Source organism: Macrosteles quadrilineatus, unplaced genomic scaffold (assembly GCF_028750875.1).
Source record: "Macrosteles quadrilineatus isolate MER2022 unplaced genomic scaffold, UCM_ALF_1.0 Scaffold_1__1_contigs__length_201487025, whole genome shotgun sequence".
Classification (NCBI taxonomy): domain Eukaryota; kingdom Metazoa; phylum Arthropoda; class Insecta; order Hemiptera; family Cicadellidae; genus Macrosteles; species Macrosteles quadrilineatus.
This window is the reverse complement of record NW_026542594.1, coordinates 31,136,791-31,160,549: the sequence shown is the minus strand read 5'-3', so window position 1 is coordinate 31,160,549 and position 23,759 is coordinate 31,136,791. Positions and strand designations below refer to the sequence as shown.

The following is a 23,759-nucleotide window of genomic DNA, read 5'->3' as shown; positions in this document are numbered from 1 at the left end:
ACCAAGAGCTTTTTCACAAGAATTTTTTACTTTTTCATTTTTATTTTATTTTTAGTGCATAGTAGATGTGATTCAATGTGTTGAAACAAATTAAAAATTGTTTTTTAACAAGCTACAAATTATTTTCAATTAAGCTAATGACTCGGATCCTATATTTACTTGTATTGATATGTATTGATGTGTATTGATCTGTATTGGCCCAAATACACATACGTATCAATACGTATCAATATACAATTTTTGTATTGATATATATTGATCTCTTCCACTAGGGATACCAAGTTGCATTGGGCCTTTAGTTGCATAGCTTCTTTGCCTAATGTTTAAATCATTATTTTGTTCATTTCTATGTCTTATACAAACTGTTTGATAAGAGTTATGCACATATTAAATAAAAGGTTCTTGCACATATTTAATAAAAGGTTCTTGCACTAAACTGGATTGACATGACACTATCGAACATTTAAGATTAATTTGGTGTAACATAAGTTTCAAAGGTCTCTAACGGTCCTCAATAAGCATATAAAATCAGATATACATAATGCTGAAACCACGTACATCAAGAGGGACCGTAAGCAAAACTGTGACTGGCTGAAGATTTATCGTTTGTGTTACATTTTAATATCTACAACATTATTTCTGAATGCTTTGAACTAACAAACCGATTACTTAACTTGATTGAATGGTAAAATGTCCCGAATAACAAAGCAGCTTTTCAAACGAAAATACACAAACCATGTTGTAAGAAAGAAGAGGCTGCAGTGGACGGAATATTAGGAACATCAAGCGAAGAAGTCCGGCCGCCGACGCACAAAAAGCGGCATTGAAGGAATTAGTAAAATTAGTAACAGACACGAGCGCGTTGTTTTGTGGGTTGCTCAAGTAGTTTTTGCATCAGTAATGATGTTGGGTTACATAACAGAGAACGTCTCATCTTCTGACGATGGATCTCGTGTATTCGTGATGGACCGGACTCTGAGATAATGTTGTTCTAGCTATTGTACAGTATCTCCGTGTTATACGATATTTATGTTGTTGTTTTTCCATTCGAACTGCTTTGTGATAATGTCGGGGAAGCAACTGCAGCTATTGATCATAATACGTTATTATTTTTGTTAAATTACCATCCTTCGCCTGAAGAATACGCACCCTGGCGTGTTCACTTCGTAAAAATCTATTATAATAAAGTTTTATCAAACGATTACGACGCTATTTTCTAAACAATGCTAAAATGTTGTAGATGTAATTTTCAAAATAAAAACTCTCGATGCATCTACTTGTCAACTGTGTGCTAACTACAATAACTTATTCAATAAGGAAACTTAACTCTGTTGTTCAAATTAGCCTCACTGGTGCATGAAAGGTAAACTGGTATTGTTTTATTTATAGCAGAGTAAATGCTTGCTACAGGACAGCTCGTGGAGGAATCCAAGAGATTCAAGGTTAGTCATTAACGCAAAACAATTAAATAAGCTAGGCAATTGATATCTAACTCAACAACTATTTAGTATTAGAAGCTGCAGATATTATCAATCGATAGTGGCAAAACTTCGCAACCAAGATGAACATGTTATTGATCAAATAATAAAATAGTTCTCTTCGTTAAAATTTAGTACCTGGGGACCGAGCTTTGCTCGGGGAAAATTATTACTCTGAAAAGTATTGCAGATACATTAATCCACTCCCAATCTCCACACTGCTAACCTTCACTACTTACTTCACCACTCCCTACGTCGTGGACCTGTTTGCCCTCCTTCCCTATACCATTTTAGAATTGCAGATACATAAATGCCACAGACAGTTCCCACACTCTGCACTGCTAGCATTACTACTTCCTACACCATTTCCTACGTCATGGACCTGTTTTCCTCTCCTCCCTTCTCGTAGCATTTTAGGATTGTAGATACCTTAATGTAGTTCCCATAAACAGTTCCCAGGCTCCAGACTGCTCGCCTTTACTACTTCCTTCACCACTTCCTACGTCGCGGACCTGTTTCTCCCCCTTCCAATGGCATTTTAGGATTGCAGATACCCTAATCTAATCGTCATTAACAGTTCCAACACTCCGGGCTGCTTGCCTTTACTACTTCCTTCACCTCTTCCTACGTCGCAGACCTGTTTCCCTCCATTCCCATAGCATTTTAGGATTGTAGATACCTTAATCTAATCGTCATAAACATTTCCCACACTCCGGACTGCTCACCTTTACTACTTCCTCCACCACTTCCTATGTCGCAGACCTCTTTCCATCCCTTCCCATAGGATTTTAGGATTGTTGATTCTTTAATCTAATCGTCATAAACAGTTTCCACACTCCAGACTGCTCGCCTTTACTACTTCCTTCACCACTTCCTACGTCGCGGACATGATTCCCTCCCGTCCCATAGCATTTTAGGATTGTAGATAACTTGATCTAATCGTTATTAACAGTTCCCACACTCCGGACTGCTCACATTTACTACTTCCTTCACCACTTCCTACGTCGTGAACCTGTTTCCCTCCCTTCCCATAGCATTTAAGGATTGCAGATTCCTTAATCTAATCGTCATAAACAGTTTCCACACTCCAGACTGTTCGCCTTTACTACTTCCTTCACCACTTCCTACGTCGCGGACCTGTTTCCCCTCCATTCCCATAGCATTTTAGGATTGTAGATTCCTTAATCTAATCGTCATAAACAGTTTCCACACTCCAGACTGCTCGCCTTTACTACTTCCTTCACCACTTCCTACGTCGCGGACCTCTTTCCATCCCTTCCCATAGGATTTTAGGATTGCAGATTCCTTATTCTAATCGTCTTAAACAGTTTCCACACTCCAGACTGCTCGCCTTTACTAACTTCCTTCACCACTTCCTACGTCGCGGACCTGTTTCCCTCCATTCCCATTGAATTTTAGGATTGTAGATTCCTTAATCTAATCGTCATAAACAGTTTTTCACACTCCAGACTGCTCGCCTTTACTACTTCCTTCACCACTTCCTACGTCGCGGAACCTCTTTCCATCCCTTCCCATAGGATTTTAGGATTGCAGATTCCTTAATCTAATCGTCTTAAACAGTTTCCACACTCCAGACTGCTTGCCTTTACTACTTCCTTCACCACTTCCTACGTCGCGGACCTGATTCCCTCCCTTCCCATAGCATTTTAGGATTGTATATAACTTGTTTTAATCGTTATTAACAATTCCCACACTCCGGACTGCTCACCCTTGCTACTTCCTTCACCACTCCCTATGTCGTAGACCTGTTTGTCCTCCTTCTTTATACTATTTTAAAATTGCAGATACATAAATGCCACAAACGGTTCCCACACTCTGCACTGCTAGCCTTACAACTTCCTTCCCCATTTTCCTACGTCATGGACCTGTTTTTCCTCCCTCCCATTACATTTTAGGATTGCAGATACCTTAATTTAATCGTCATAAACAGTTCCCACACTCCAGACTGCTCGCCTTTACTACTTCCTTCACCACTTCCTATGTCGTGGGACCTGTTTTCCTCCCTTTCCCATAGCATTTAAGGATTGCAGATACCGTAATCTAATCGTCATAAACAGATCCCACACTCCACACTGCTACCCTTGACTATAGAATCTAGTAATCTTCAGTATAATCTTTGCTCAATAGTAACAACTGATGTTTTTCCTTTTGTACTGTATTTTTGTTTTTGCTAGGTATACTGTGGATAGACAAAATTACAAGCTACAAGTCTTTTGTTTACTTTTTCCTTGTTATTTAATTCAGCCAACATGGTTACCTAGCAACCCATAAGACTAATGTTAAAAAAATGTGATTTTCAATTTCATTTTTCTACGTAATTAGATTTTTTGATGGCAATTCTAATTGCAGTAAACTCGTTTTTTAGGCCAGAAATAAACTATATAACAACATTTGAAGAAAATCGTCGGAGCCGTTTTCGAGATCTTGGTGCAAAGCATACATACATACATACATACATACAATACATACATACAAGCAAACTTTGCTCGTATTAGAGTATAGGATAGTACAGTATATACACAAGCATTCGTTACTTATTACATTTCAAGTTCGTGTAAGCTTGTATGTACCTAATTTTGTTATTATGTCGAAATAAAATCAAATACTGCTCAGATTGTCAAATAAGCACCAGCATTAAATTTGCCATTGTACATTTACCACTGTATGTTTATACAAAACAAAAAAGTATACATGTTTACATGTTCAGATAGGATTAAGAAGTTAAAAAATGCTGCAAATAGTTAGCCAAGTTTCTTGCTATATGTGAACACGTCACATGTATGTAAATTACTACATTTTGAATGATCACAAAATATGTAAATACTTGTTTGGATGAATAGCTATTCAGTAGTTTGCTTATGCAATCTTTTAATTGTATCTCGTAATCCTGCAGTAGAACAATTCAGGAGCGTATCTAAGGACCGGCCATAACAGTCAGGGCGTTGCATGGTTGCAGCACGCTGAGCCAGTCCAGTCCTGTACGGCGTTGTTCGGTCCGGTTTGTTGATGCCGGGTCGGAGCCGGATTCCGTCAGATAATTGCCAGTTACATTTGACAATTATTGAAACTAGGTCAGAGTTACATCATGTTGTTCCTTCAGAACCTGTCGTCGTCCAAGATTGTTAACGTTAACTGCACTGCTCTGCTGACTGACTGCTCACTGACCTGTTCTGACTGAACTCTAAAGATTGACTGCTCGTTGATCTTTCTTTACTGACAGTTCACTTATCTCTTTGCTGACTGACTGCTTGCTAACTGATCTCTACTCACTGACTGTTCACAGCAGTGTGCTGACTGAACTATCATGATTGACTTCTCTCATCGATATTTTTTCCTGACTGCTCACTGCTTCCTCTGCTGACTTAATACCTATCTAGACTTGGCTAACAGACTTTTTCTTATGGTGCCTAAATGACTGTTGCTGATTGCCTATTGACTTATTACAGCTGACTTACTCCTCTCCTGTTCTTGTTAGCCATTTCTTACATTGTTATACAAAAGTTTTTTCTATGGTTTGTACAGATTCTATGATAAAAACCAATTTATTATACGACAATAGTTATGTTTATTAGAAAATAATTTACTAATGTTTGTATTGAATGAAAGACTCGCATTGTAAAAAATGTGCAATACTTATACAGATACGGATGTGACTAGTCCAATTCAGCCATATTTATACAATAATAGTCTTCATATATAAGTATAATGACCTCACTCCATTATACACCCATCCTTATCTCATATTTTGGTTTAAAATACGCAGTTAGGTGGCGCCTCCATCTCAATTAAACTATAAATGATAATAAATACTAAGTAACGGTTCAAAAATCCCACAGAAAATGGCCACATTTTTGGAAAAGTTGTATTTTTTGGTCTTTTAGTCAATCTACTTTCCATGCAAACGGAGCCAATGTAGTAAGAGAGAGAGGGAGAGAGTAATTCGTTATTAATAACAAATTTGTTTGCAGCAATACAAATAAAAAATAAAAATATCACATGGGTCACAGTGACCTGTGCGTGGGAGTATAGCTCAGTGGTAGAGCTCGACTGCAATGTAGTATTAATTACATATTTTAAACAACTGTGCAATGTGCAGCTTTTCAGGATTTTCTATAGTAGAAGCAGCGAGGCAGAGTAAAGTAGGACAGTACATAGTTCTAAAGGAGAGGCGAGGAAAGCGTGATCCCGAGGAGATAAAAGAGGAATGTTAATCGATAACAAACATGAAGACACGGACGTGGCCACGGCATCAGACCCGGCAATCTGACGTCACAGTGGCTGGTCTACGGAGGAAAGTCAGGTTTCACTTGGACAGGGTTTGAAAGTGTTAAACAGACAACAGACCATCAGACGGACAAAACATACACACGCACATTCACATGCTGTGTTTGAACCAACCCGAAGGTCGCCCGCTTCATATCGTCGCTTTACAATGCTAATAAACCCTTTTCAGCCGGTGATTTCACTAGTGAGAAATTCAATTTGCATAAGCCAGCACAATCTATGCCATCCCTACCTCTGCGAGTGAGGCTACATAACTTATCCAGCTAATATCAACGCTCAAGTTTAATATACAAGAATGTAATTTATATGTCGAATACATTTGAGCAAACAATAGAATTTGGAAGTGTATTTGCACTTGTCCAGGAGGCCGGGTTCAATACCCTACAATCACAATAAGCAACTCACTGTGTTAGTCGCGATCTGATGGTTTCGAGGCAACCAAAAACTGTAGTAGCAGCAACATAACAAGCACACATGCTGCTGTAGTGTGACGTAATATGTGGGTAAGGCCATGACTCGTAACGGAATCTCTACACTCAACATCAACATCCCTGTCTCCGTGATCTCCAAACGTTATCAACTGTGTGAAGTGCCATGCTGTGCTATGTTTGCCTCTATTGTAGTGTGTCAGTGTGTGACGTAATGTGTGGGCAAGGCCATGACCCATCACGTGATCTCTGCACTCAACATCAACATCCCTGTCTCCGTGATCTCCAAATGTTATCAGCTGTGTGATGTACCATGCTGTGCTATGTTGTGCCTCTATTGTAGTGTGTGACGTAATGTGTGGGCAAGGCCATGACTCATCACGTGATCTCTGCACTCAACATCAACATCCCTGTCTACGTGATCTCCAAACGATATCAACTGTGTGATGTACCATGCTGTGCTATGTTGTGCCTCTGTTGTAGTGTGTGACGTAATGTGTGGGCAAGGCCATGACTCATCACGTGATCTCTGCACTCAACATCAACATCCCTGTCTCCGTGATCTCCAAACGATATCAACTGTGTGATGTACCATGCTGTGCTATGTTGTGCCTCTGTTGTAGTGTGTGACGTAATGTGTGGGCAAGGCCACGTCTCATCACGTGATCTCTGCACTCAACATCAACATCCCTGTCTCCGTGATCTCCAAACGATATCAACTGTGTGATGTACCATGCTGTGCTATGTTGTGCCTCTATTGTAGTGTGTGACGTAATGTGTGGGCAAGGCCATGACTCATCACGTGATCTCTACACTCAACATCAACATCTCTGACTCCGTGGTCGTGGGTCGTGGTTACATGGTTGTGATCAAGTTTCTGGATCATCTTGCACCTGCAAACCCTTGCGTTGGATAAACGTAGTCGAACAAAACTTTTATTCCAGTAGGGTAATGTAAGCAACATAATTCGTACGAATATACAGTATATTAAACATGGATCTTTAATTCCATGTTTAATGTTAGTGTTACTTGTTGTTAGTGTTGTTGTTGAGTCTTTATAGCACGCCTTCTACAGAATTTAATATTGTTGATATGAAAAATAAATAGGTACTACTACTCTACTGAAATAATTAAATACCAACACCGCAGCCAACCTGCAGGCTAAGGGAATTTCAATTTGTCAGTCAATGTTAGTTTGAAAGAATAGTGTTTTTGGCCTCAGGGAACATGAACATAAAAATTAAATCAGTCTGTGGTCTACCGTGTCTTCTACGATGATAGATCTATCCCTATATGGAAATTGGCTAAAAAGAAGTTGTGTTGGTTCTCACAAAAAATTCAACTGTTCAAAGTGTTTTCTTTCGGTTACGAACTAGTTTTGTATTTGAAGATTTGATGACAAAGATTAGTTTAAGATTTACTTAATTAATTTTAATTAATTACTGGGTTAATGGTCATTGCTATTATGGAATTTCAAAACTTAACACTCTCATTGAATAATGATACGTATAGTTTATTATTATACTAGTGGCAGTATTTTTCTTAATCAGATTTCAATTGTTTATATAAGAAATCTATTACATTTAGATGGGACTATGTAGAAGACCCCAAGAACACTCGACAAACTAACCGGCGAAGTTCAAAGTGGTGGTGGCCATATTGTCAAGAATGACTGACGACGCTCGGCCACTGACCTTGGCCAAGGTCGATGTCAAGGGCAAGGTCAAGGATGGGTCCTCTTTTAGATGTAGTAAACCAATGAACTAAGACTTTTATTTTTTTTTCAGAATTATTAAGAATTAAGATTGTACTTATTTAAATATATCAGTTTTGCGAGATTTATCTAGTTTGGAAAAGGAGTCTTATGTTTACGATTTCTTAATCGTTACAAAATGATGACTCTATGTAAAAGAGATAATAAGATGTTTTTTACACTCTAACGAGAAGACTGTGTGCAGAACGTGGTCTGAAGCTTTCAAGCTATTCCCTTTATGTGGAATTGTATATAAGGATTACGTGCCTTATTAACAAACATAGAGTGTAAGTTTTGCTATAGGATTGGATTTAAACTACAGTGGACATTGACATTCCATTTCCATTTTAAAGTCGTAGCCGTTTTTTTTTTTTTTTTTTTTTTTTTTTTTAATAACTATGGTTTAATTTAATCCTTAAATACTACACACTGATAACAAAAATTAAATGAAATATCAATTTATTGTAAGCAAGTGTATCTGTTGTATCGTAAATATGGTCAAAGTAGCAATGTATATCAAAGTAACTCTCTTTATATGAGTGAGTGGCTCATTGACCTATCTATCACAAATATTGGTCCATGAAAATGCTTCCCAAGTATCTTAAAGCCGATGATAAACACAATGGAGTCATTTGACAACAAGAAACACCACAGCTAACACACACAACGCCGTATTCCCCGACAAACCTTCATCTTTGGTATTTATTTTGCCCTGGAGTTTCTCAATAACCTAAGATCACCTTGAGCCACAACGATGTAGGACCTTGTCACGGATACATTATGATATATGTTGAATAACTGTGAACACGCCAATCTATAAACAGCGCAGTCGTAGTGGCTCTTCTAACCTCCAGCCTCTAGCCGCAGAGTGGCAAGGACGTGGGATCGACCCTGACTGTTCTACATAACTCCACCTCCACCTACAACGCGGTGATCGTCGGTTCTCGTTCTCACCACTCTCACACTCTCTCCTAAATTCACGATCTCATTCACCTTCCTGTAATTGGTTGAAGACTTGCTCTCCCATTTCTCCGCTCGATCGACATTCTTTAAATAGAGTGTTTTAGCGTTTAAAAGTGTTGAGTTACGTGAAATAGTCAACATACTTTGGTCGAACAGTTCGTTAAAGTCTCTGACGTTGTCTTTGAATTAATATGGAGAATCAACAGTTACACTAATGATCATCAGTCATTGCTTGATAATGTTACTTTCCCATAGCTTAGAACCAATAAACATGTATTTTATTATGGTGAAGAAATCAGAATAAAATATCCTGCAACCTTTCAAGTTCTTGCTGGAATTTAATTTTGCATGAGGATGTCTATATCGTATATATGTTGCATTTCAAACAAACAATCACGTCAGGGTTCTCTAAAAACAAATGTGTGAAATTATTAAAACTTCTAATCTTTTCACTTCGTAAGATAGATCATCTCACAATTTCGTGAAAAAGGATGTAAACGGCTTCTAGGATATCCACACAATTTAAGAGGCTTGGATTCTAATTATTTAATAGTGTAACACCAATGGTATTTAATTTAGAAAAAAGAATAGGGTGTTTTGAGATTTCAACTAATATTGCTAAGTTATTTTTATAATAAACTTTAAAAAGGATATACTATATAAGCGTGTGTGAGTGTATGTATGCAAAAAATAATTTGATACCAATAATGATAAAGTATGGGTACTTTCAAATGGTTATTAAAATTGTAGAGTTCAACAATACGCGTTTATCTTGGACAATCTCAAAACTTTTGAGTACTGTATCCGTCTTAGGAAAAGTATATTTCCACCAGTAAATGTGACGTAATCAGTTACCAAGCTGGATTCTTGGTTTCGGTTTTCATTAATATTTATTATAAGATAAAACTTAATGAGAATGTACAGATTGAGCGCACAATTTTCATACGCAAAGCCTATTAAACTGACCAAGCCAAGCATAGGTAACTAAATACAGTAGTAAATAGAAAAACGAGTCTGACGGTTATGATGGGGCGTAGTAGAAACATATAATAGACCACTTGTCAGTACAGTACACAACTCTGTACAGTGTACAGTGTACATCCGCGTACACAGCCACTCCATTCACCGCCCCCAAGGACAGGCCATTCATGGTCTTGCTTTCACCATCCAGAGCTGGTGGAATTCCGGTGTTACACGACCATCCGATCTTCGCATCATTGGTAATCGCTGCAAGTCCATCGCGGGACACGGACAACGTGTGTGATGAAACGTGCACAGGCCAGCGCCAGAGCACTAGAGTTTCCAAAATTATGGGAATGTTGATGGAAAATAGTGACATTTTAGATGTGAGTTAGCCTTCAGCTAGACTTGGCTTTTTTATTATTGCCTAGGTTGTTTTATTGCTATTGATAATGTCTGTCACAAGTACTGGGTGTATTTTATAAGCAGCTCACATTTCGGTAGTTTTAATTTTTATTTTTGTGTTGGGCAATGTTTAATATAGTAATTGTAATAATTTAATATAATAATTGTTTAATATTTAATAATTTTATAATTGGTCAGTTGACAATAGTTAATATGATGTATCAGAGAAACGCTTTCAAACAAAGGCATTTTTCATTAATCATTAATCATAATGTTACATTGGACATTGATGTAGATTGCTAGTCGTATAGTGAATTAGAGGATGGACACTGACGACCTGAACAATACCTGAATGAAAAGTGTCATCGTAAGCATGGTACTAAAACTGAGTCATATTACTTTAAACCTACTAGTTAAATGGCATTTCAAGTGAATGGTAACAGATTTAATTATGTTTAAATAGGCTTACTTATAAAATGTCAAGTCGTCTAATACGATACGGCATCTTAACATCAGGTAAACGCACGAAATTGAGGCTCATTCGTGGCTAAGCACTGTTCGTGGGGTCTAGTGTTACATTAATCACGTATAGGCATTTCAATAGGTATCGTGTGTAGCCCTGAGGGCATGTGAGCCCCTGGGCTACTAGGTCTGCACGCTCCCAACAAAAATAAGCCCCGACCAGCGCTAGAGCCTGTGTTCGGGTTTACGATGATAACGGAGCTTTATTTTACCTTCACATTGTTAAAATGATGTGTTTATAAATGAATGAAAACATTTAAAGGTTAAACTTTAACGGCAATCGTAATTTAAGTTTGGAAAGTATGCCATAGATAGAGTAAAACGAGATTGTGCGAGAAGACTTCTAAACTCAGCGATACAAATGAATGACTGAATGAGCAAGTATTGTTGTGATTGTTGGGAGTTTCACAACAATTATAATCTAACGGGGGAAATCAACGAACGAATAGATATCTTTACAATTTAGCAAAGATTCCCTTGTTGGTGTACACATACTATTGTACGACGAGATACAGTATAACCCTCTCCACCGTTGTCATAGTTTAACTTAGCACCCCGCGGCCTGGAATATTCGACTTCATTTGCAGGAAGAGCAATTTTGGTATATAATAGAGGCTTTGTCGGTTTTGAGTAGCTGTCGCCCCAATTTCAGTCCCCATGGCGATGATGGTCCATTGTTGTCACCTGACTCAGAGTGTCACTCACTGCCAAGCAAACACGGCATATCCCGCCCGGGGGTAAATAGAAAGTAGAATGTGAAATCATCCATAGAAATATTTTCTATTGAAAGTAGAAACAAAATCAATAGGATGTGTCCTAGGATGTGCAATCAAAATAAAATGTATACCCGAAAGTGTAGGCCTAAAGCTGCATCATTTGACAAGATTTTAAAAGTAATCTATTTATGAAAATATGAGTAAACTGTACTGAAATAATTAATAAGTAAATATTATACAGTCAATTTATAGATTAATTTTTGTATATTTACGTTCTTTTTTATTGCTGTGTCTATTAATGGATGGTAGTTTTTACACTTATGGGCAGAAAACAGTGTGCTACACAAAATACATCCTTATAAATTTAGTAAAATCAATCAATTGGGTTCGTGTGTTCTAAAAACGTCTATGCACCTGATTATGCACGGTATTCTTTCGATTGTTTTGTATATTAGATTTTGTATTAATTACAGCATAGCCAGTGGTGTCCCAGGATTTCATTTCGGGGGGGGGGGGATTACTACCGGTGGGTCTGGGGGGAATGTCCCCCGGAAAAAATGGAATTTAAAGCCTAAAAACGTATTTTTATACGTATTTGAGCTCTAAAATATGCTCAAGCTAATAGTACTTATATTAGCTAATAAAATATGAAAATATTTCGGGGGGGAAACATATCCCATTTCCCCCCCCCCCCCTGGGACCACCAATGAGCATAGCTTACGTTTGCAAACACTTGCCGTCGATAATTCTTTTAAACGTTCGCCAGAACATTAAATGGAAAGTAAGCGAGCGATCAATGTTGTTTATTGAATACAGTAATAATTTACTTATTTTCTAGTACATTGTTAGTTTTGCTACAATTAAAAAAATATATACTAAACTAATATACTGAGGAAGGCAAATTCTGATAAAATTGAAGCTATGCGTTAAGAAAACTGGTTAAAAACAAATTCATTTTATCAGGGTATATGCCGCATGATGACGGTTATTCCATTGTGATAACTAGTTAAATAGTATAACAATGTTAGTGAGTAGCTATATAGAAATAAAATAAGATAATCTATGCTCTGCAAAATTTTTGTTTTATTATTATACAACTATTTTTGGTTGTATAGTAGAAATAATTTAGTTGGCCAACAAGCCTCTTTGAAAATCAAATTTTAACTGTAGTTAGTGAATTAAATCTCCATCCACTTTAATACTAGGTAAAATAAAGTACTCACCCTCTTTAGTAGTGGCGAAGGCACTCTCCGGATCAACCTGTGAAGAAGAAGATGATGAGACAAACGAGATGGAGGTGGTGTTAGTATTGCTAGTGCTGAGGTTCTCGGTCCTGCTGGGGTGGTGGATGGTGAACGGTGGCTCCGCAGAGGGATTGACTATCAATATAACCACCATGAGTAGCCTAATACAGCATCACTACACTACGTCACTCACTCCGTCCCACGCGAGGTACACACGGCGGCTCGTCGCGGCGTACTGAGCCACTGCCTCCACCGTCGCCTCGCCGCTCCGCTCACGGCCCCACAGGCTCCTATTACCATACTGCTAGACAAAAAACTGCGGATCGACTTACCAAAACGGTTTTGCACAAGCGGTAGCTACGTTGCGGATTCTATAGGGAGTAAGGTCATGTAAAGTGTGAGAAAAGACGAACCTGCAAGGATCTGATATTTAAATACTACCGTCAATCCTGTAAACTATTGTAACAACAAGAAGATAAAACTCTCAAATTGTTACTGAGCTCAATTGTATTTCACCGATGTCTGTTGTTCAGTATCAGCATATTGTAACAATTTCACTACTTATAGCTGAACAAATATCTATATTACACGGATTTTTTGAGGGGGGCAGTTTTGTTTGTAATATTTTTTCTTTATTTTCAAGTTTACTTAAAATGTCACAACGTAATAAAGTTGTATAGAACGAAAACTATAGTAAATAAATATTGTCTTTTCATTAAAGTTCATAATATCGATGGTCAACTATTTTTATTTTAGGCTTATCACTTAAAGCAGGAATAGTCCATTAACAATCCTACTAATATTATAAATGAGAAAGTTTGGATGTATGGATGTATGGATGTATGTTTGTGACAAGTGAACGCGAAAAATACTGGTCGGATTGGGCTGAAATTTGGCATGATGATAGCTCACATTCCCGATTAACATATAGGCATATTCTTATTTCAAAAATCCTTTCGGGCTCCGCCCCAGTGGCTCTGGAGTTTCCCATGTTAACCTTAAGAGAAATGGAATTATTGAATCTTAACAGCTGTTTGAATTAAACAAGTTGGTTCTGTTCTATGATGTTCAATAGCATTAAAGTTACAAGGATTACCAACAGGGTGCAGCACTATTATTTCTTTTACATTTATGACAACAGCTAATTTGCAACCAAAAGGTGAGTGAGCGTAGCGAACAAACTTCAACCTGGAGGCGAGTTAGCGTAGCGAACGAGCTAACCTGAAGGCAAGTAAGCGCAGCGAACGAGCTCCAACCTAAAGGTGAGTGAGCGTAGCGAACAAACTTCAACCAGGACGTGATTGAGCCATGCGAACGAGATAATCTTGAAAATTAAGAAGTTAAACGGGGCAAAGCCCGCGGGTTACAGCTAGTATAAAATAAAATAAAAATGAAACAAATTTAAAAATCTTCCGTACATTATTATAATATTGAAGTGAAATAATAATGACTAGTGGTCTTCCAGTGGTCGAAAACTCGACCAGAAACATGTAATGTACACGTATTGACGTATTGGATACTGAAGTAGACATCCCATCAATATGGACCAGCTGTCGCCATATTTTTTATTTAAAACCCTGTAGTTGTGAGAGCCAGTTACCGAATGCGTGTCTCAAATTCTATTTTCTATCTTATTTGTTGTTGCTGACTAAGTTTATGGGTCATAACAGTTGCTATAGCTCATAATAAGTCATTCCATAAGTTTGACTTGGTAAAAAACATCGTGTATTCGACAAAATCAGTCATTTAGATCAGCGCAATCTGTTGGTGGCTCATATCAACTAGGACAAATTAAAAGAAAAAACACTGATGACAAATTTAACATGGGGATAGAATGTAAAGGTACAGACTCCTCTATTTTCACCCCACGCTGTAAATAAAACATGTGATTGTAATTTCTTCCATTCGTTTTGATTTTCTGTTTATATTTCGTTGTTATTTCGTTACCAGCATGGCAACCCATAAAGCCCATGTTAATTTTTTAAAATTTCAAATCCATTTTTTGTGCTTATATTTGAGCCTGTTTTAATTTTTAAAGAGATTCTGCACTTCTACAGAAAACTATCTTTCCAACGGTATGCATAGATTTTCCCTGCGATTCACACGAGCTGAGGAAAAAGGTTTTAAAGAAACATGCTTGCCTTTTAATATATAGATAAGATACATGAGATATAAAAAAAATCCAAGTTGATTAATAGAATTTAAAAAGATTTCCCATGTCATTTAAATATTGATTTCTCATTTAAAATTTCCTCGACTCTATTTATTTTATAAAATTAAATTGCATTACATTATATCATTTCAATTTTAATGGTAAAAATTCCAAACATAAAAGAACAAACCAAAACACACTAATAATTGAGATCTTTTGGTATAATGGTAAGAAACCCAGGTTAAGTGCCATTTGTTTTGCTATTAGCAAATGTATTTGATCCTAATTGAAGTGAAAATATTTTCAATGTGTCAAAATGTAAGTTTAGCAAGTTAAAATAATGATGACATAATGTGACCCTGGCATAAAAAGTAATTCCCTCTCTTTTTAAAGCCTAATAATTTATCTCTACAAAATTGTGACGTAGTCATTAGGTAGAGGTCAACAATTCATCATACTTCAAGCCAGAGCAGTCCACCCTCCCTCTATCTTGGACATCCCGGATTGGTCAGTTCATGGGTCACGGACGAACCTGTAAGGGTCCATTATCCGCGACCTCCGAGTTTTTGGGGGAGTTGCAGTTTCGTTTTGACGGCGCCCGCCCCGGGCACTTCGTCTCTATATGGCTCGCGCCGCCACAAATGTTTTGGGAATAAGTGTCTTCGGGTGTTTTGCATACGAAGTGCCACTTGGCAAAGGTCAAGGCTATTCAAGTCAAGTCTCAAATGGATTCGAATATCGATGCTATCAATTTATTGTTTTGTACGATTAAGGAAAATATTTTTACAGAGTTCTGTCTTGAAAACTACAGCGTCATAAATGTTATGAAAATACATCAATGTTTAGTATGAACGTACATGTAATTAACACTAACAAATTTTTTACTTATTTCTGATTATCTTCTATATTATTCATACGCTACATGAAACTTTGTGAACGATAAGGCTTTTTGTTTTAAGATTTAACCCCACATATTATATACCAGAATGTTCGTCTAGGTGTGTAGATTTGCAAAATGACCTTACATTTAGAATAGGAGAGGACACGGTTTGATAAAATTTGTGTCTTTAAAGTTACGGTAAACTATAGTATAGCACATCTACCATAGCCACAATGTTCTACCACTGCACATAAACAATAGAAAAAAGTATAGTTCTCACAGCTTTTTGTTGCTGCTTGGTTCAAATTAGCTGTTGTCATAAATGAAAAAATTAGTGCTGCACCCTGTTGGTAAACTTTATAACTTTTAATGCTATTAAATATCATAGAACCAACTTCTGTAGTTGAGACAGCTGACAAAATTCTTCAATTCCTTTTGAATATGAATACTCATAAGGTAAACATGGTATTATGGGAAACTTCAGAGCCACTTGGGTGGAGCCCGAAAGCACTTTTGAGATAAGAGTATGTCTATATGTTAATCGGGAATGTGAGCTATCACCATACCAAATTCAGCCCAATCCAACCAGTAGTTAGTGCGTGATTGAACTTCAAACAAACAAACAAACAAATAAACAAACAAACAAACACACAAACTTTCACATTTATAATATTAGTAACATTTTGGACAACCTAATGCGACAAAAATGATAAGATATTTACAAGAAATGTTGATTATATTGAACTGTTATGTGCATAGTGAGTATTTCCATAATCTTTGAGTCAACTCATTTAATGTCATCGGAAATTATGACTGATATTCGTCTTAAGATAATGCCTATATTACTACGCAATTGTTCGAACTCGAGCAACAGGTCCACTAGTTTGTATTATTTACAACAAATTCAACAATTTAATAGCCGTAATATCTGTAATCGTATGAACAGTCCTACACTACAGTGATCCATTCAATAATTTGTCCTATAGCCTGGATAGCAAAATTCCCTTACAATTTTTAAATGATTATCAATATTTCAAAATGTTGTCATCAACTATAGAAAATATGGTATTGTCACCATACAGCGCTCTATTACTCCATTGTTTCCTTCCACAGTCATCTACAGAAATAGATTACTACAAGGTTGAACAGAGAACCTTCTCTAACCGTCCATGTTCACCCGCCCTATTGTCGTCAATATCTTTAGATACTACAGTAATCAAAATACATAGTAACAAGTCAAGGGTTTGGACCAACAAACAAAAGTCAGTATCTATTGGACCTAACACGATGTATGTTGTAAACGCTCGAATAGTTATGAATACAAATTTAATACTCACGTGTTTCACTTTAAAATTGTATAGTCTTATCAGCCTACATATTTCATTATTATTAATTTGAAGATTCAGTGTAGCCTGGATAAAAAGGAGTTTTTCTCTCACGAAGAAACATAAACTCACATCTGTTCAGATGCAATGGCGCCAAATAGCAGGTGTATGTTGACGGATTTTCAGAACTTAAATTAACGTAATCAGTTACACACTCATCGTATTAATCATAACCTTAATCCAAAACTCGGTGGGAGATTTGACACTTGATAAGTAAACGTAAAAAAGCTGTAAATGAATATCCGTTCCATAAACATAATATTTGTTATCAAATCTGTGTAACAAATTAGCACCATCGTAAAAGTTAACTTGATTGATTAGATAACGTTAATTTAAGTGGGTGGAAAATGTCAAGTATGTTATTACTGAGCGAAATTGATGTCATGTGGCATAACAAATTGCCTTCCCGATATGTGACGTTCCTGATTACTGTCTAAACTAGAAACTCAAGGTTAATCACCCCTATTGTACATTCCAAGACTTTGCATTCAATAGTGTGCAAATAACTAGTAAATAAAATAAAAATAACTAACCAAAATAATTTTTTATTTACTTAAGTTCACAGAAAATAACGTCCACATAAATCTAGCGTATTCGGCGTAGTGTATTCAAAGTTAATTTCAAAGGCATATTTCTTAAGGTAGTACAGTAGATCAATGCTATTTTAAATAAATTATAAAAGAACTTAGGCTACGGAAAATCCCCATTGCAATTATTGTTTGATTTGTATTATACGTATAATATTTAAATACATCACACATCATCATCGCCTTGTTTTAGAAACGAAAACAAAACCCTTGACAAGTCAAACGATAGACAAAGTTTATGTTTATACTACACGTATGGCATTATATTCAATTACAAAAATTTACGAGCCCATTAACATAATGGGCTGACAATTAATGGGCACGTCAAATTAAACTCAGCGCTGCGTGGGATTGCAATCGTAATAATGAAAACACACCAAGGACGTTCAAAGGAATGCTAGGCGTGCCTTCCATTCTATGCAAAAGGGGCATTAAAGTCCCCACTCAGCGCCGGGGCATACCGGTCTGCGCTCCCGAAATAAAACATAGAGCAAGATGTGTTGAAACTAACATAACATGCATAAGCATACAGTTGACAAAAGAATAATTTAATGACTTCATACCGGGACAATCTTACAGTCAACAAAACCACAAAACAAACTTTGGTTAATGCTAACGTGATAAGTTCGTGTTTGTTAACTGAGAAAAACTAATCTAGAGATGGCAAAAAATGAATCCTCAGGCAAACGCTTGAACTCCATTGACTCCAACTGTAATAGAAACAACCGAACAAATTAATCACAGTTTCCAAAGTAACCCAGTAACGGTCCAACAGGCCCTTTACGCAAGTGTTTCTAATTCTGTATCTTATTAACATTTGCTCACCCTAAGATGAAAAATGGATCGGCAATTGTGAAACAGAATTTGAGACTTGAGAAACAGTTGCCCGGAGAGCGTGACCTGGGCCGCTCGTAGATGCAGATTAAAAATGTTCATTATCGGAGACACGGCTGTGGTCGATCCATCAACTGATCGCCCGTTCACATTGTATTGTATGTTGTTGGCTAATACTGTATATGCAAGCTGCACTCTAGATCTCACAAAGGGGTATCCTACGAAAAATGATGATGAATGGAAACAAGAACATTTTGCAATAAAAGTGTAATTTCAACTGTGAAAAATATTTTTGTCTTCATTGTGTAAATTCATTTACTAAATAAATATAGCAAGTTCGAATGATTTTCCTCATTTCCAATAACTCACAAGCCTTAACTACGGAAAACTGGACATTCCATAATCATGTTAAAGTCGTCGATAGTTTTAGAACTTACGTAGTTTGCACTAATGTATATAACTGGACAAATGCGCCAACTTTTTAACCTTTTAAAACTGATAGGACAACTTGTTGTCAGCTTCAGCTTCAAAAATGGTATTGAAGTCGCAAGATCAAGATATAAATGTCACATCAACTATCTCTGTAGGAGAACATAGAATTATGAACAGCAGCGCACTGCGTGAATGTTATAAGAAATAGGCTACAGCTGGTCCATATAATATTGGACGTCCACTTATCTAAAAGTCGAAATTTTATATTGACGGAAGGGGGTTTAAATGAATAGCCCATTTTCATTTTAATGTTTGGGATTAAAATACAAAGTCAAAGTTTAATCTCAGGGAAAGTACAATAGATGTACTATATGCCGACACGCAGCTTATTTATATTTCACTGACAACTCGAGTAGCCTACGTGGGAACGAAAGTGTTAAAAGAAGACTTTATTATTCCGGTGGCGTGAGACATCAAAATTCTTGGCCTGAAAACAAAACCCCCTGTCTTGAATGGTTTCTCCCAGTGCTGTAATAAAACTGAAAATTCTAGAGAGGATAACATTTATCAAATATTTATTTCAATATCTATGCAATTCAAAACGTAAAAGTTGCATAACACTAATGTCACTTTCGTTTACAGATATTAAATCATAAACATAATTAACCAATGGGAAATTATGTTTATCTGCTTAATACTGTACCCTAATACCTACCCTAATAATGATATTCGGAAAGAATACCTAAACATTGTAATGTAATAAAACATTGTGAAAATATTCAACTTGGGAGATAAATTACTAAGCAAACATTTACAACCTTCTACCACTGGCCAACCACAGGCAGAAATCTCCTCCAAGATAATTAGATTTCAGTAGAATGACAGTGAGAAGTAGGACTTGAGTGTTTTAATTATTACCCAGACTATGAAGAAAACTGCAGGAGATTGAATTGCAGAAGTAAAACGGGTAATTGCGGTTTATGCCGACCATATGAAACTTGGTGAGATTACATGGCGTATGAGGTGACATAATAGTTGCGAGTCCAGACCAACATTTCAGTGAACTTGTATGAAGGTTGCAATCATGATTTAAGCAACTGAGATTTTACTACCTTATAAATTTCTAAATAATGACTCATTTAATACAATAATTCAGAAAAATAAACACACCTAGGTATTATCATTGACGATTGGATACAGAAGTTGTATTAATAGTCAAAGGTATTATACTGTAGTAAACACCTTAGGACCCTTTGGTGGCTGGAAATGTAATATGTCCCAAATTTATCAGTTATGACATTGCAGTATTATATCTTACAAGTTAACGAATTCTTGATTGTGTAGAGATAGATGCATCACACCTAACAAAAGGGGACAGTATTGTTTCCATTAAAAGACCTCATGCATTAAAATATCCCATGGTAGAAAATGGTCAGTTGTTAGTGATTATAGAAAAAGGGAATTGTTTGTACGCAAATGGCCTAAATGCATAGCTTTACTAATAACACCAAGTGAAACAGGCACAAACGTAAAAACTACTCCTCACAATCTAAATCCTAGCAGTTTCGGCTGTATAAAATATAAAAATCAATCTCAAAGTACAGTACTTTTATAATTGAATTGGTCAGTTTAATGTAACGTATACATACCAGTTGTTGAGGTGGGAGGTTTGCAGGGGCCGGGGCCTCGTAGCGTTGTACAGAGAGCACCTGTAGGCCTCCGCTGGCCACCTCAGTCATAACTGTAACAAACACATAACTTTACTTATACACACACATAGCTTTACTTTGGGTGGGTAAGACCACGATACATCAACAGACATGCTTAGTATAACTGTAACAAATGGTTTACTCTTTAGATTTAGTTTACAGCACCATTAAAAATTAAGGAGCTCTGTAATCTAACCACTTATGACTTTCGAGGGGTTTAAAATTTTAGAAGTTTGTTCATCCAATTCCAATACTAAAACATACAATCAATTTCCTTTATACGTAACGAACATTCAAACAAAGGTGTACAGGTTCATACGAAATGTTGTTGAGGGATATATTTGTCACGAATTTATTTCTCCAAATCTTAATCGAATCCAACAATCTTGGTCCGCTTATTAAAACTAGATTTCCCGAATGATACAAGAAAGATCTCACGATGGACATCCTATCTATATAAATAAAATTAGAGTTTTGTCTGTACATTGCTCAGAATCATAAAGTTTTAGGTTATTTTTACGTTTTATACATTAAAGAAGCCGAAACAAGTCTCATCTAAATTTCTGTCTGTCTGTCTGTCTTTCTGTAACACTCAAGATGGCATTTAACGCAATCTTCTCCAGGAAAACGAGAGTACCTATCACGATCCAAGTCATTTTAATGTATTCACTGGATTGGCGAGAGTGTCTTTAGCCATTAAAATATGGCATCACTACTTTGTAAATAAAATTACGGACGTTCAAAAATGCAGTTTTGTGCGATTTTTGTCAAGTTGTCGTACAATTTTTATCACATAATCATCTATGAAATAACGAACAGCTGTTCGGATCAAGATTATTTTTTCTAGCTGTCACTGATATGTTTACAAATGTTGTTTACAAATACCACAACCATTTCCGATCACATTTAGAAGGCAAATCCTAACCAAGTGAGATTAAAAACGTTTTTCTTACATAACGGATTTAATTAATCGCAAGTGGAATAATATAGTGTAACCGTAAATGAAATTAAATAACTAGGCGTCATCCAGGTCAGGACCCAGATATTCTTTGTGTATAAAATTGTTCTTGAGGTTAGATAACCAGAAAGAAGACCTTGAATCAGTGTTGTATAGGGCTGGGAAACTTAAATTTATTAATGATCGTCGCCAATAGCTTACAAACAAGGTTTCCACTCATTGACGGCACTTCAATGGCGGTTGTGTAAAGTGTAAAGTAAACAACTGCAGTGGGTGATTAACAGAGGTTTACGGTTTATGGATGATGCTAAACTCGCTTTTCCAATGTGTCACTTTCTGTTCCTACTCACCGTGTGATGCAATCGCTGGGCCATACAGCCAATAGGCCCATAGCCCATCTCTTGGGTACTTACGCCTACCCAATTATTCATAACAACCTTTTTGACGACGATCCTTGATACCGGTACTTTTCCCTAGAATACACGGCCTCCCTGCTTAAGAAATAAAATTACAAACGTCCAAAAACCCAGAATCGTGTGATTTTTGTCACATTTCTTTCTAATGTTAATAGATATACCAATCATTGTTTAGAGAATACGTAATCTATTAAATAACAAAAAGTTGTTTAAGGTTGTTTTTTTTTTTCAAACTGACACCAATAAGTTTAGGCCTACATTAAAAGTTGTTTACGAATAAAGCAATTAATGGGAAATAACTTTGATTGCCGAAAACTTTTTACGAGAAAATTCAAAACCAAGAAACCAATAACCTTGGGACTTGATTAACGCATTTAATTGGTCGAATGTACTTTAGTTGCTAACAGTAAACGTTGGTTTTTGGTACTGGTTCTTTTCCTTAGAACTATTGGTAGCAGCAAGAATCATTTTTACGTATCAACACATCACTGTAATTTACAAATTAGTTATCGTTGGTATTGCACCCTTATTTATACAGTCGTATTCAGTTTAATTGATGTCTTAACTGTATAAGTTTTGCTTTTTCTGTATGGATTCCAAAATGTTAGTTTATGCTAAGAAAATGATAACTCATTTAAGTAAAACATTTGTTTAGCAAACCATCGTGAATTGTTTACGATTTACGTTGTTTATTTATTAATAGTTCGTGGCCTATTTTGGTAATTTGTATTATAAATTACCAATCTAAATCGTCTATAGTACTTCATTTCATAAAGTAAGCAGTCATTTCGACAGCATTTCGCGTCGTCTTCGGTCCAAGCAAATATAAATTGTAGGGTAATGATAAAATTTGATGACATTGACAAAGATTTCAAATATTAATTTTATATGTACTTTGTTATGCTTAAAACGTAACAAATTCCCTAATTAAGTTCTGTATTTTTGTGTGTATGTCTGTTGGTAACGCATTAATGTCCTTATTTCTTAGTGTCACGAAAAGGACAAGTTGAGCACCTTTGATAATGAAAATGTCAACCCGAATAAAGTGTTAAATGGTGAGGTTGAGGTAGTACTTTAAATACTGTTAACCATTGTGGAAAGTAACTTACCTAAGGAACCTACCTTAGGGCTTTTTAGTTTAATCATTGGATTTAACATATGGACTAACATATGGGGTGACATGGCATTTAATTGCGAAGCGTTTGTTTTGGCTTGAAACTGTCAGATACTGTATTTGTGAAGGTGTATATATAATAGTTTTGCCAGCATATCTGAAAATATGCAAACCAACTGCTCTTAATATAAGAAGGTTTCAACTGACTACTATAAGATCCCCGTGCGTAGAACGGGCACACAGCTAGTAATCTATAAAATACGACTTCTTCAACTTGTGCTGACTTGATCACGACGCGGCTGTTTCACGCATGACGGAATGCATAATCAGTTTTACCCTTTAATCTATGGTTTGAGCAAAATTACCAGTTTTACCAACAGACTCTAAAATTAGTTTTAAATATTATAATTTAAGCTGGTTGCTCAAAGTATTAATGTGAATATTGTTTTGGTGTAATACAATACTTATAACTAACTTGTTTATCTTACACTTTATGCCACTTTTAACTATATATCTAG

General features: G+C 36.3%; 1 protein-coding gene across 2 annotated transcripts in view; it reads right to left on the bottom strand.

The window, feature by feature from the left end:
* Window positions 1-23,759, bottom strand: part of LOC128981962 (uncharacterized) — a 206,328-nt gene that overhangs the window by 135,037 nt on the left and 47,532 nt on the right. The window contains exons 2-3 of one of the 2 annotated variants that reach the window (XM_054400977.1): window positions 20,694-20,785; window positions 12,754-12,790 (exon numbers count right to left, since the gene is read on the bottom strand). In XM_054400977.1, the coding sequence (XP_054256952.1) occupies window positions 12,754-12,790; window positions 20,694-20,783 (127 nt within the window). In that variant the 5' untranslated portion in view covers window positions 20,784-20,785. Of the gene's footprint in view, window positions 1-12,753; window positions 12,999-20,693; window positions 20,786-23,759 lie in introns of those variants that run through there. The other variant, XM_054400972.1, reaches the window with a different exon arrangement.